This window comes from Camelus ferus, chromosome 13 (genome assembly GCF_009834535.1).
Source record: "Camelus ferus isolate YT-003-E chromosome 13, BCGSAC_Cfer_1.0, whole genome shotgun sequence".
NCBI classification, from domain to species: Eukaryota; Metazoa; Chordata; class Mammalia; order Artiodactyla; family Camelidae; genus Camelus; species Camelus ferus.
The window spans coordinates 7,636,763-7,651,210 of NC_045708.1; the positions used below are offsets into that span (position 1 = coordinate 7,636,763).

A 14,448-nucleotide genomic window follows, 5' to 3' on the forward strand; every position below is an offset into this window, starting at 1 on the left:
CCAGAATTGAGCGGACCCCACGTCCCAGACGGACAACTTCCCGGGGTCCCCCCACGGACCAGGTTGCCCGTGAGTCTGGACGTTCCGCCGCCTCGGAGGGGTCGGTGCCAGGCCCCAGACTCACCGCGCGGCTTCGGCCAAGGCCTCAGCTGCCGCCGCCAGCGCCGGTACCGCCGCTTCAAGCCCCCGGCCCCACCACCCGCCTTCCCCGCTGTCCTCTAAGCCGGGCGGGAGGGAGGGCGGGAGGGAGGGCGGGCTCCCACCCCTAAGGACCAGTCGACAGGCGTAAGAAGAAGATGGACTGGAACACAGACCAATAGTAATTAAGGAGAAGTGAGACTTTGGGACCCGGCTTCTCCGGAGGGCGGGGACTATTCAAATAGACAAACCCGGTGGCCAGTGGCAGGCGAAAGGAGGCTTAGGTCCTCTCGGGAGAACCAATCGATTGTGAGTTGACTTCAGTCACTTCCACGCACACATCCGGTGCATCACTACTATAATTCCCCTCTGCATCTGGGCAGCGGCCGTTCCAAGTCCGCTGTCTGGGTACCGCGGGATGGGACCACGAGGCAGTAGGCGGAGGTTCGCGACCCCACCCGGCTTAACCTTCAAGACCAGCGTGTGAACGACGCTGGCGCGCTGTAATAACTGGAGCAAAAGACGTGAAAATTTCGAACAGTGCTGTTTGTGCACCCATGATTTCGTTTTTGTTACATTTAATATGCATTTGAAAGCGCTTTTAGAATTCCCCACTTTCCAAAATTGTCTAGCTCACAGGATCATACGCGAGAAACCATGGCTAAGTTGTAATTAAGTGAGCTACTTGTAAATAAGTAATTTCAAAGCAGCATCATTTTAAAGGCATCCTTTGTAAAATCAATAGCAAAAATGGAATTTGACATCTCATTTTTTAAAAAGCACTGTCTGTTATAATAAACATTGCCTAAACATCTCACAATAGGAATCCGATTAAATAAAATAGGCGTTCATATTAAGAAAAACGAATGTCGCCGTTAATAATAATGTAGATGAATATTTGCTAAGAAAGAAAAGAGTTTACAGTTTGGTTAAAAAGTTCAAGTTATACAACAATATAAGTATAATATAACCTTTAAAAAATTTGTATGTTTCTTACATGTCTATGTTCACATGGGGAAGATACACACCACCAAGATATAAGGGGTTTGGGGAAGGCATACTTTTTCTTTATATATTACCATCAATTACTTGTGTAATTTTTTAAAATGTTGAAAAAGTGTAAGTTTCCAAAAGTCCTAAATTGCCAAAAAAAAAAAAAAAAAAGTTTGTTAACATTCTGTGGCCAACAAAATGCTTTGGCAGATTTAAAAGAAAATAAAGTTATGATTACTACTTTACGTTTAGAATCTTTTCATTGCATTGATTCTTCTGTGAAATGTTCCTCTAAATTTCACATTTTTCATTTTTGTTCAGTATCTCTACATTTAATCATTAAACATTTTTGAATGTGTAATATATCCCACTATTCAAATATCAAAATAAATAAAAACTGTATTTATCATGAAAAGTCTTGCTCACCCCTGCCCCTTCACTACTTCTTAGCTCTCCTGTATCCCATGAGTTTCTTTTTATGTAAATACAAAACAGATATATATTCTTATTTATTTCCCCCTTTGTTTCACTATATACAGTGTTCTGCACTTTTAAAAATTTTAGGCTATCTTGGAGATCTTTCTATCTTAGTGTATGGAAAGCTTCCTTGTTCTTTTGTTATTGTTATGGCTGAATAGTATTCTATTACTTGGACATATTATAATTTATATTTCCAGTCCTTTATTGATGGACACTGTGTTATTTTCAAATTCTTGCTATTAGTAATGATGCTGCAGTGAATGCCTTTGTATATGTATATGGCAGTTATACAAAATAAGTCCCAGAAATGGAATTACAAGGTCAGAGGGTAAATGCGTGTGTAATTTGATGGATATTGTCAAATTCATCTCTGTAAGGGAGGTACCAATTTTCATTTCCATCATCAATATATGAGGTTTTTGTCTCTCTAAAACGTGATATGGTCCTGTTTTCTAATTAACAATCAAAGATGATTTTATAGCGACAGTAATCAGTACATTTGTAGGTCTCTTTTCAGTTTACAAAGCGCTTTCTTATCCATTATGTTAAAATAATAACTAGTATTAATTGAGCATGTACACAGTATCAGGCATCTTGGTGGACATCACAGAGTAGTAGTTACAAGTATCTTGGAGTCAAACTAACTGAATCTGAAACTTATCTCCAACAACATTTACTAACTATATGAGCAAGCACTCAATCTCTAGGTACCTATTTCCTTATTTATAAAACTAGAAGGATTATAATGTACCTACTTCGGTAGGCGGTGTTGTAGGGGTTAAGTGCTAATACATGCAAAGTACCCAAAACACTGTGTGACACATACGAAGAGTCAATAAATATCGTTACTGTTATTCCTGAACATTTCTATGAGTTAGGTCATATTGTTCTCACTTTGTATATGAGTAATCTGATGTCTGGGAGGATTGGGTCACAGAGTGATAAGTGATGGAGCCAGGATTTTAATATATCTACTTCCTCTTGTCTGATTTAGCAGCATAGGATATTCAGGTTTGGCCAGCATTGCAAGTATGTGCTGGGCGATGAAGCTGTAAATGTCTAACAACCAGCTGGGAAGGGAGGGGGGCATGTATGCATATACAAGGCTGGCTTAATATTGTGTGACCTGTTGGAGGTTGGAATGCTCTGTCTTGAAATTCTTAATAATTTTTGAACAAGGGTTCCCACATTTTTATTTTGCACAGGGCAACAAAATTAAGTAGTCAGCCCTGTGTACACATGTGTTATATGTGTATTATAACTTTTGCTGATATAAAGGATGTGTAGCATAAAACTTACAAATAACAATAAAACACACAATACTCTTTATTGTAAATTCCATATAGTGAATTGATTCTAACAGTATGCCTTCTTTGATATCGTGTAGCCTTCCTATGGTTGTATCGACCAATGAGTGTAGTTCCAACATGAATGTTGGTTGGTATTTTCCTTTATGTTAATGACTATGTAGAAAGCGAAACAATCAAGAGATATGTTGGAACTTCACTAGTTTGTCAATGACATGAGTGGCTTCTTTGCTGAACTGGATAATTTTCTAATAGTGGAAGAACATGTCCTCAAATTTCTGCTGCTACTCACAACGTCACAGCCACAGAGTTGACACACTTTTAAATTTAAACTGCATTGTTAACTTTCCTCCATCACATTCTTAATTCCAAGCATTTGCTGATTTGTGTGGTATGAATACTCTCATCATGGCAGATTTCAAACCACCAAAGGATGTCACTGAATGAACAACGAAGAGAAAGAAATGAGCAGTAGCACATCATTTGTAGTATTTCCACAATGCAGATAAGATAGGCACAAACTACCTGAAGAGCATAAACGGTAAAATGTAGTGAAATAATTAGAAAGTAATGAGTTTTGAATATTTGGTACTTTGGTTTATAATATAATTGATCTAATTGTAAATTTGTATACTTTAATTTTTAATAATGGCTTTGTTTAGTGACCGCTCACAAAATTCCTAAAAATTTAACAGTTGGCTCTCTCCAGCCTGAATGAGCTCAAATATGGATCATGCGCTCCCAGTAGTTGGGCAATGGAGACACAAAGCTGGCCACCTGGTGGGTGAGAAGGAGGGCAGTTCTGTGTATGAATAAGTAAAAAACTACCAGATGGATAAAAAGCCAGGACAGTATATGGCGTATAGTAATTGTACAACAAAAAGCACGAGTTGTTGTTGTTGTGATTATTATTAAAGCTAACAATTTCTCAGATATCATTTCCCATTTCAGAGTTTCAGTTTTCCCATTTAAAAAGGAAGGAGTGTAATTATACCTTTCTTATTACCCTCAGTGAACTCCCTGATTTTTGTCCATTTTGTTTAATGCTGGGTGCAATATCAAGTGTTCAGTAAATCTTGTTGCACACAGTAGGCGCTCAATAAATGCTTGTTGCATGAAAAAAATGAATGAGTCCTATTTCGGTGAGTGAAAACTCTTGGTAAGTCGTAAAGCGACACGCATTCGTGACGGTTCTTAAGATGCTAAGTGAGAGTGTTTTCAGTGAGTCCGGGAGCAACGGCAGGACGCGGACCACCGGCGAGCGAAGGACTGGCCCTCTGGTTAACCTCCGCGCCTGCGTAGGCCCCGCCCCCTAGCCCTCTGCCCCGCCCCGCCCCCGCCCCCCGCCCCAGCTCCGGCGCGTGCGGCCGGCCCTTGTTTCCCGGCGGGCCTCCAGAGGAGGGCGCACAAGATGGCGGCCCCGGCAGCCTCGGGAGGGCGGCCGCGGCTCGTCCTGCGGCTCTAGGGTGGGGCTGGGGTCTGGAGACTGGCCTCGCCCAGGCGACAGAAGGTCGGGGCGGTGCCGCGGGACCCCGTGGGGTGGCAGGTCCTCTCGCTGCAATCCCCGAGCTCCGCCGCCTCCCCATCCCTGACCCCGGGTGGAACCGAAGGTCAGGTCCGCCGCCCCGCCCCGTCCCACCTCGTCCCGGCGCCGACGCTGTTCAGTGGGTGGCTCACTGTTAACACTGACTTCACCCACGTGCAGCCTTCATGGCGGCCTCGCAGGTCCCGGGGGAGAAGATTAACATCCACGCAGGAGAGACGGCCAAGGTCGGGGACAGGGACCTGCTGGGGAACGGCTGTCCGGAGCAGGACAGATCCCCCCAGCGCTCCTGGAGGCAGAAGTGCGCCTCCTACGTTCTGGCCCTTCGGCCCTGGAGCTTCAGTGCCTCACTCACCCCGGTGGCGCTGGGCAGTGCCCTGGCCTACAGATCCCAGGGCGTCCTGGATCCCAGGCTGTTGGTGGGTTGTGCCGTAGCTGTCCTCGCCGTGCACGGGGCTGGCAATTTGGTCAACACTTACTATGACTTTTCCAAGGGCATTGACCACAAAAAGAGCGATGACAGGACCTTGGTGGACCGAATCTTGGAGCCCCAGGATGTTGTCCGGTTTGGAGTCTTCCTCTACACCTTGGGCTGTGTCTGTGCTGCTTGCCTCTACTACCTGTCCACTCTGAAACTGGAGCACTTAGCTCTCATCTACTTCGGAGGCCTGTCTGGCTCCTTTCTCTACACAGGAGGTAAGTGTTTGCATGTTCCCTGTGCTGCAGGTCTTAGTTGTATGTACTGGAAATTGCGGTTTGCATAGGAGTTCTAGGGCTAGTAGAGAGGTGTCAAAGATTATTTTCTGAATTAGGCCACTCTATGTGAAATCTGTAATGTGTGGGTCGTGTGGATTTTTTGCAAAACATCCCGGCTTGCCTTATGGATGTTAGGGATAATTCATATGCATGGAAATTTTTTGTGTCTTGTTTCCACTTGTTGGTCATACCTTATAATACCACAGTTTCAAATTTTAGTGGAATTAAATTTGAAAAGCTCAAATTATACACCTAATTACTTTCAGCCAGTCTGCTAGGAGACTCCTTGCAGTAGGCTAATTTAAGGTAGTGATGGGCAGGTGGTTAAGCCCCACTGACTGGGCACTTTTTACGTGCCAGGCTCTGTTCTACGTCGGCACAGCAGTCAAGTCCCTGCCCTTGTGAAAGTTATTTTATATATTGTGAGGAGAGACAGAAAATAAAAATAGTAAATTATAGTTAGGATGATCAGCATCCTGGTTTGCTCAGCACTGAGGGTGTTCCCAAGATGTGGGAGTTTTGGAAACTGGGAGATCTCCTGGTGAGCCAGGAGAAGTTTGTACTCCGATTACAATGTATGAACAGAAAGTAAGTAGAGCAAGGAGGAGGACAGAGCTGAGTACATTAACTAGTTTGATTAGCGTAGGTCTCATCAAAAAGGTTAATGTTTGATCAGAGTGTAGGAGGTGACGGGTGAGACTGGCTAAGCAGCTGTCTGGAGAAAGAGCATCTTGGAATGGCAGTCACCAAAGGCCTTAAGGCAGGAGTGTCCATGTAAAGTTTGGGAAACAGCACAGAGTCCAGGGTATGAATAAGAGAGTAATAGGAGGTAAAGTAAGAGAAGTATGCTTGGGGAGGGCAGGGTGGCACAAAGATTATTTAGGCCTTAGTGTTTTAAAAGAATCACTCTGGCTTCGGTACTGAGAATGGATAAAGGGGGCAAGGGTAGCAGCAGGAACACTCTGGAGGAGGCCGTTGAGCAAACCGGGCGAGAGATGTCTGACGGCTTGGATCAGAGTGGGAGTAGTGGGGAGGGACACTTTGAAGTAGTCAGATTCCAAATATATTTTGCAGGTAGACAGGATTTGCTGGTAGATGGAATGTGAGGCAGGAGAGAAACAGAAGAATGACACATAACTCCCAGGTTTTGGCCTGAGCAGCTGGGATAATGGGAGTTGATGTCAACTGAGAGAAGGATGAAGATAGGTTTGTGGAGGAAAAATTGGGAAATTGACTTTGGACATCTTAATGTAGTGGATCTGCAAGTGGAGATGTCAAATTGGTAGTTGGATATGAGTCCTGAGTTTAGAGGAGAGGTCTGAGCTGGAGGCAGAGATGTTTGGGAGTCATGACACATAGATAAGGTTGTACACCTGAATGAGATCCCTGAGGAGGGAGTGTTGAGAGACGTGAGTGGGATGGGGACCGAGCCCTGGGCCACTCCAGCCATACAAGGTGGGGAGAGGAGAAGGAAGATGAAGGGAACTGTGATGGAGCATCTAGAGGAGAAAGGAAAAAACCAAGAGACGACAGTGTCCTGGCTGCCAGTTGTAAAACGTTCAATGGAGGAAATCGACAGGGTGCTGAAATAGAATGTGTAAGGTGATGGTGGAGGTGACACTTAAACTAAAACTTGAAGGATGAGGAGCCAGCCGTGGGGCAGAATTGGAGTCTCCTTTGGGTGCCGCATCTTCCAGAGCTGATGGAACAGTGAGGGATGTGGGGAGGGGGCTTGGCATCTTTTAGGATCTGCCGAAAGGCCAATGTGATCAAGAGGGAGGACAAGATGCAGCTGTCGAGGGAGGCAGGGGCTGGACCATGCTGGTCTTACAGGGCCTCAGTCTCCTGCTGATTCCTCCTCACTCCCAGCTTCCAAGCCTGGTCCTTGGACCTCTTCTAGCTCCATCTACTCCCTTGGGAATTTTAGCTAGTTTCATGGCTTCTGTTGCCGTCGGTTAAGCTGGTGGCTCTCAGGTTTCTACCTCCGGACCACTACACTCCAAACCCATATCCAACCTTTTACTCACAGCCTCTCTTAGAGGTCTCACAGGCTTCTCAAGTTTAACATGTCTGGACCAAATTCCTGTTCTTCTCCACAAAGAAATCTGCTCTACCCTCTGCTTTCTGCATCTCACTTCATGGCGACTTCATGCTTCTGGTTCTTCAGCCTGAAAATCACGGGCATCCTCCTTGACTCTGCTTTCTCACCTCTCACATCCAGACCGTCAGCAAGTCCTGTTGACTCTACTAAAATGCACCTGGGACCTGACCACTCCTCATCACCTCGCACCGCTACCACTGTCATCTCCCTCGATTATTGCAGCTGGTTCTTTAAGGACCCCTGTGCATCCACCCTTGTCCCTTTCAGGGTGTTCCCAAATCCACAGCCAGAGTGGTCCTGTAGCTACGTCAGTCCTCTGCTCCAAACTCTCCAGTGGCTCCCATCTCATTCAGAGTGGGCCAGAGTCTTTATAATGACCCCTAGAGCCTGGCATTATCTGCACACCCCCTCCCCCAACTCTCTGGCCTGCCCTCCTCCTCACCGTGCTCCAGCCAACAACCCTTCTGGCTGTTGAGGATGCTCTTCCCACATCTGTGTGTATGATTTGCTTTCTAACCTCCACCCATTTGCTCAGATGTCAGCTGCTTAGTAAGGACTTGCTTTCTACTCTGTTTAAAATGACAAAACAATAAAGCTTTCTGCAGCAGCTGAAAAAAAAATCAAATAACCCCTCCCACCCCACCGCCTGCCCCATGTTTCCTCTATAGTATCTTTCCTATTGCCCATCTCTGAATTTTCTTCATAGCACATATTCTAACCATGTAAAGTACTTAATTATCTTCCCCTTGGACTGTAAACCCCCTGGTGGTGGAGAATTTGGTTTCTTTGTTCTCTCCTTAACCCTTGGTGACCAGAATAGCGTGTGGCATGGAGTCAGTACTTAGTATTTATTGATTGAACAAATGGGGAGACATTGAAATGTGTTGAGCAGAGTAATGATGTACTGATTTATGATTTTTTAAACGTTGACTTTTATTGATATTTAATTGACATACGGTGAAGTGCGTGGAACTTAAGTGCTATATAGTCTGATGAATGTTGACAAATGCATATGGCTGTCTAACCATACCCTTCTAGTACAGAACATTTCCACCACCCCCAGAAGCTTCCTTGTTCTACTTCTCCTTCACCCCCACTGTCCCCACCCCTGTCTAGAGGCAACGACTACTCTGATTTCTTTCACATAGGTTCATTTTGCCTGGCCTAGATCTTGTAAATGGTTTTTGAGATTCATTGCGTTGTGATGTGTATCAGGACTTCCTTTGTATTGCTGAGCAGTTGCCATTGTATGGACGTACCACAATTTGTGTCTCCATTCTCCTGTTCAGCGACTTTTGGATTGTTTCCATGTTTTGCTTATTATGACTGAACATTCATGTTCAAGTATTTTTGTGTGTATTTGTTTTCATTTTTCTTGGGTAAATGCTTAGGTGTCGAATTACTGGGTTACAGGATAATTGATGTTTAACTTTATGAGAAGCTGCCAAAGTGTTTTCTAAAGTGGTTTTGCTGTTTTTGCGTTCCCACCAGCAAGGCCTGAGAGTTCCAGTTACTTCCTATTCTTGCCAACATTTTGACTTATGTTTTAATGAATTTATCCTGGCTGCTGTGTGGAGAACTGGCCCAGTGTTTCACTGTGCTGGCTCCTTTGGAAGATGGTCTTGGGAGAGGGGGTGTGCCTAAAAAGAAGCTCTCAGGTGAGACACATCTCTGAATCAGGTGGAGCATAGGAGCCTTGGGCCATGTGTTGGACACTCAGAAACAGGGCTTTCTCCCCAAGGGCTCTGTCATTTTCTGGCCTCAGATAACCTCAAGAAGGTTGCCAGAGCTTTCTCATCCCTAGAGTAGGTTTGTGGTTGATTTTTGTGCTGGGTCTGTTGACGGAGGGGCAGGGACTTATCCTTGCAGGTACAAGTTTCTGTTCAACTTTGCTCACGTGGTTTTTGGCCAGGCAGTCTATGGAGGTGTTCTTGGGTACTCTAGGCAGAGGTCAAGGCTATAGAGCTGTTGTGTCTTCTTCCATAGCCAGAGCCCTGAAGCCTGCTTGGACAGCTGAGAAAATAAGCAAAAGAAGAGCAGGCACTGGTGGGAAAACCTGCTAGATCTGTGCTGGGAGCATTCCTACCTGGCATCTTCCTTTGGGGTGGCAGGCACCTAAATGTGTGAGATATTGCAAGAAACATCAATTTCCTAATTTGAAACTGGAGCCTAGCTATGTGCTGCTTCAGAGACCTTTCCCCTAGAGGGCGTGTCCTTAGATAACCAAATTATTTATCAAAACACTGCTTGGGGAGTACAGAATTAGTTTGCCATGTGTTAGTGGGTGTTAGGGACCATGCTTGTTATATCCTTTCTTGGGGTCACCTCATTCCAAAGAGCCAAGGGTGGTCATTTAGCACCAAAGAATCTCAGCCACTTGTGTGGAGGTGAACTTGGGCTGAATCTTGTTCTTTGACTGCCATGCCTTTAGATCCTCTACGGACCATTGTCCCTTATCATTTTAGGCTGTTCAAGTGCAATCGATGACCTTACAGTTTTGTTTTTTTAAAATTTTTTGATCTTGAGGCCATGCCTTAGTAGCTTGATTAGATCAGAGGTTTCCCAAGCTTCTCTAGCAGTAAGTGGGTGGACCATCTCTTTGAGAGGATGCCTCTGACCTTTCCCATTGCTGCTTTGCTGTTTCCGTCCAAGTGAGACATTTTTCCTGACTTTGGTCCCAAATTCCAGGTGCTTGTTACTGTAGCTCTGTGTTCAGTTCAGCCTTGGTGCCAAGCATTGGGGAGCCAGCTATGAACAAGCCAGGCACAAGGCTCTTTCCTCATGAAACTTACAGATAAGTAGGAAAGACGGAGATTAAGTAATCAGGAGGTGTGATGGAGCTCGAAAAAGTGGAAGTCAGAGTGCTGTGAAGCATACTGCAAGGAGACCGAATGTGGCCTAGGGCTGATGATGGCTGCCCTGAGGAATGGTGTTTAAAGACTTAAAGGATGATTAGGGGTTAGCCAGGCAAGGGGCTGGGTGAGGGGTTTCTGAAGGTCCTGAGGCGCTGAAGGAAGTATGTGTGGGGAGGGGAGGAAAGCTCAAAGTGGGGCAGGAGGGAGGCAGGGCCGGGCCAGATGAAAGATCTGTGGCTTTTATCCTGAAGACAGCTTGTTGATATGGGTTTTCAGGTGTATGTTGGAGGAGGGGCATGGCCATCTTAGTATTTTTAGAGGATCACTCTGGCTGCAGTGTGGAGATTAGATTAGGGAGGGGGAGAGGGGGCTGTTTATGAGAATGGAAGAGACCAATTGCGAGGGTGTCAGCAGTATTCCAGGCCTGAGATGACCATGACCTGGGTTTGGGGGTGGAGGGAGGCGGGATGGAGCATGGCATTGGGGTAGAGAAACTGGGCAGGTTTGAAAGACGTGGATTAGACAAGATTTGAAGTAGATTAGCAGCACAGGAGGGAAAATGAGGGACAATTTAGTGTTTTAACTTTGTGGGAACCAGAGAGGGGAAGCAGTGTTAAGCTGTCCCTGTCTTGGCTGTTTTACTCATTATGTGGGTTAGCTTCTCTATGTGGAGTTTGGAATCCCTGAAATTTCACTGAGATTAGCTGGGGTTTTTCAAAACCAGGAGATGCTTCCAGAGGTTGTGGAGGAAGGATACAGAGAAGTGAGAGGCTGGGCTGGGTCTTCTGCAGGGGACTGTTCTGTGTCACCAACAGAAGCGGTGTCCTGCAGGGGGGTCGGTGAAGGGTAGGAGAAACCCAAGCTCTGGATCGTAAGGCCTGTGAGACCCTTCCCGGCTCCCCCATTGAACTGTGCATGACTGGGAACCCCCTGCTCTTTGTTGGGGGACAGCAGGAAGGAAAACTCGGGGATGATGCCGAGACTGGACTGGGTTGCTGAACAATTAGTGTTTTCTGTCCCTCTGGGTCATTGGAGAAGAAATCAGATTTTGTTCTGGAAGGGGAGGGAAATCAATCGCTGCCCAGCCTCACAGCCTCAGAATGCACCCTTCCCAGCCCAGGGGGGCCTGCCTTTTGACTGAAGGACAGTCCCTCAGTTTCCAGCCCTTGATCTCACACAGACTCTCTGGGTTTTCTGGCCGTAGGAATTGGATTCAAGTACGTGGCCCTGGGAGACCTCGTCATCCTCATCACTTTCGGCCCGCTGGCTGTGATGTTCGCCTACGCCGTCCAGGTGGGGTCCCTGGCGGTCTTCCCGCTGGTCTACGCCATCCCCCTTGCCCTTAGCACCGAGGCCATTCTCCATTCCAACAACACCAGGGACATGGAGTCCGACCGGGAGGCTGGCATCGTCACGCTTGCCATCCTTATCGGCCCCACTCTCTCCTACGTGCTCTACAACACGCTGCTCTTCCTGCCCTACCTGATCTTCAGCATCCTGGCCACGCACTGCAGCATCAGCCTGGCGCTCCCCCTGCTCACCATTCCCATGGCCTTCTCCCTCGAGAGACAGTTCCGAAGCCAGACTTTCAACAAACTACCCCAGAGGACTGCCAAACTCAACCTTCTGCTGGGACTCTTCTACGTCTTTGGCATCATTCTGGCACCAGCAGGCAGTCTGCCCAAACTCTAGAGGGACCAGTAGCTCCCCTGACAACATGTCCCCCTTTCTTAGAATGTGTTGAAGGCAGAGTATCTGAGGAGGGAAGTGATTTGGGAGTGAGGGGCCTACGGACGGCTTGTGAACTCTTATCTTTTTTTTTTTTTTTAATTATCACATTCTTAGAATGTTTTGTTTTTGTTGTTTTATTCTGTTCTATGGGGACTCTTGAAACTACTCTGCTATCAGATGAAGGTAAATTGGATGCATAACCCTTGTTTTATTTATAATTTCCACTAGAGGGTGTTGTCAGGTCATTTTTAAGTGGACTCAGGTGCCCTAAGGCTGTGAAGGAGCCACTGGACTTGGGCTTCTGTCCTAAAAGAGCCATAGTAATGGAGCGAAGTGTCCCCTCTTGTCTTGGTTTGGCAGGATGTGGTAATGGTCCCCGGTGACAAGGAGTAGGTGTCCAACACTGAGCACTGCAGTCCTGAAATACCACTGCTAGAGAGAGAAAGCCCCTCATTAATAGCCGAACTTGGCTCCTGGCTTTTTGCCTAAATTGTGATTCAGACACTTTTGTCCTTCACTTCACTTATTGCCACAGTTGAGGAAAAGCGCCAGGTCACCCCGCAGCAAAACAGCGAGGCCTGGGCCTGGGAAGGAGGGAAAAAACCCACCCTGGAGGCAGCTGAGAAAATCCGCTCCACTTTTGGACAGAAAGTGGTCGGGCAGCTGTCTTGACTTTGTCGAACCCACTGGAATAACAAGAAGACTCCCAGGCCTTTCAGTAACTCGCAGAGCTCTGAAGTTGCAGAGGCCCGGCTGTCTTTTCAGGCTGCTTAAAGCCCGCAAGGCTGCTTCAAGTCCTGCCCCTTCGCCTTTCCTCGCGCTCCCCTCCGCCTGCCCTCCGCTTCTCCCAGGTTCCCACCTGTGTGTCTCCCACCCGTGGAGCCCTGTTGTTTGGGCAGCTGCTTAGCAACCGAATCAGGGACGGTTGCCTCTTTCAGCAGAACCACAGGACGAGCAGACCAGGGACACCAGCTCCTCCGTGAGTGAACAAGCCAGTGGTCAGACGGTCCTGACCCTGTTCAGCCACAATGATGGGCCTGCCAGTGAAGGAGCTGCATCTTCTTCCTTGAAGGCAGATGTGCAATAATGACCCTCTTCCTCCCCAAGGCTTCAGTCGCCTTGTGCAGAGAGTTTGCACCTGGGGGGTAGGATTCCAACGTTGATCGAAGCTGCTTTTCATTTCATTGCCTGGGCAGTATGACTTCTGGGCTAGAATCGTTTAGTTGCATTGAGTCCAAGCCTGAACAGGCTGCGGGCACTGCCATTATGCTTTTCTGCTGTGGTGATGGCCACTTTGGTAGGTATTTTGGGGTCTTGGCCTGCAGAAAATGACGTGAGAGCTAGCTCTTAATCCTTAAAATCAGGCCAATTACGGTTTGGCTCCTTGAGTTAGAATTGGGCAGCTTACTTGAGAAAAACGTATTTGGAAATTGCAAGAGTTCCTCCTAAGTTAAAGGTGGTTTGTCTGCAGAGTTCCAGAAGCCTCGAATCGTGGTCAGAGCCTGTAAGGGAAAGGAGGACAGCCCCTCTCCTGCCTTTGTCCCCAGTACCACTTTTGTTTTATGCCAGGCTGGTGGCATTTTGGTGCTCACAGGAGTCCTGCCTTCAAAGACAAGCTTTTTGGGCTCCTCTTCAGAGCAAGCCATTGTCACTTAAAGCCCACCTCTGAGGTTGTAGGACCAGGAGCCCCTGCGTCCACAGGCCAGGCCACCTTGGTAAGCACTCCCCTCGGGGGTGCCGGTTAACCTCTGCTGTGTTCCAGTGCAGGTTTTAATGCATATTTTTATATATAGATCTTTCTAAAAGGCCAAATTTGGTGCCAGGTTTTATATTCAGGTCACTATAATTTGTAATACATCCCCTGATTCAATGAAGGTTTTCTTTAGGCTGGTTAATTAAAAGAAAATTAAAAATTAAAAAAAGGATATTTTTATCACTGGTCTGGCTTCCAGTTTTTCTTTGCTTTCCTCCTACTTCTTGTCCTGTTGTCTGATTGTGAAGTCTGATTCATAAACCTCAGGAGACCAGCACAGAGACTTTCGGTGGGAGTAGGGGGTGGGGTTCCTGATCTTTGGTGCAGAATTTGATCAGATTTGATGAGCTCTTGGAAGGGGCATTAGGGACCCCTCCAAGTCAGTATGGCTTTGCCAAGAGCCAGTAAGGCCGGATTAACCTTGCTTCCTTTTGTCCTTTCCTACTTTCATTTTTTTTTGATGGAGTCACTGTGCTGGTAGATTGAGAACATTCAGCAGACAGAGTGCATTTGCTTTTCTGCTAGGCATCTGATGATATATCCTTATGAACAAAGCAGAGGTATGCAGAGTGGATAGCAGTCTAATTAGGTAAGTTTTGGGAGACTGAGCAAGCTGTGGGAGAGGGCTGGCTGACCAGCGTGTCGGGGTCAGCTGGGAAGGAAGCCTTTAGCTGCATGTGTGAGCCTGCCCACTGAACCCTTGTCGTTAATGATTGGAATTAGGCAGCCCAAATCGCAGGTTTTGTAAACCTTGGAGGAAGAGCTTATAAAGGAAATCAAAAGGCTGCTTT

General features: G+C 46.7%; 2 protein-coding genes across 4 annotated transcripts in view; one reads left to right on the plus strand and one right to left on the minus strand.

The window, feature by feature from the left end:
• The window catches only part of MTOR (mechanistic target of rapamycin kinase), a 115,696-nt gene extending 115,433 nt beyond the window's left edge, over positions 1 to 263 (minus strand). For 2 of the 3 annotated variants that reach the window (XM_032495179.1, XM_006179912.3), the window contains exon 1: positions 125 to 263. The gene's annotated coding sequence lies outside the window, so the exon portion shown is untranslated. The remainder of the gene's footprint in view (positions 1 to 124) is intronic. The other variant, XM_014555249.2, reaches the window with a different exon arrangement.
• Positions 264 to 4,306: 4,043 nt separating this feature from the next.
• UBIAD1 (UbiA prenyltransferase domain containing 1) lies at positions 4,307 to 13,842 on the plus strand. Its single transcript, XM_006179913.3, has 2 exons — positions 4,307 to 5,157; positions 11,378 to 13,842. The coding sequence occupies exons 1-2, from the start codon at positions 4,629 to 4,631 to the stop codon at positions 11,863 to 11,865; spliced, it is 1,017 nt and encodes a 338-aa protein (XP_006179975.1). The 5' UTR covers positions 4,307 to 4,628; the 3' UTR covers positions 11,866 to 13,842.
• Positions 13,843 to 14,448: the final 606 nt, after the last annotated feature.

Bases quoted from the DNA above. Each gene is read 5' to 3' on its own strand.
- UBIAD1 (XM_006179913.3), top strand. From the start codon at position 4,629: ATGGCGGCCTCGCAGGTCCCGGGGGAGAAGATTAACATCCACGCAGGA. The intron at 5,158-11,377 runs GTAAGTGTTTGC...TTCTGGCCGTAG, and splicing joins CTCCTTTCTCTACACAGGAG to GAATTGGATTCAAGTACGTG.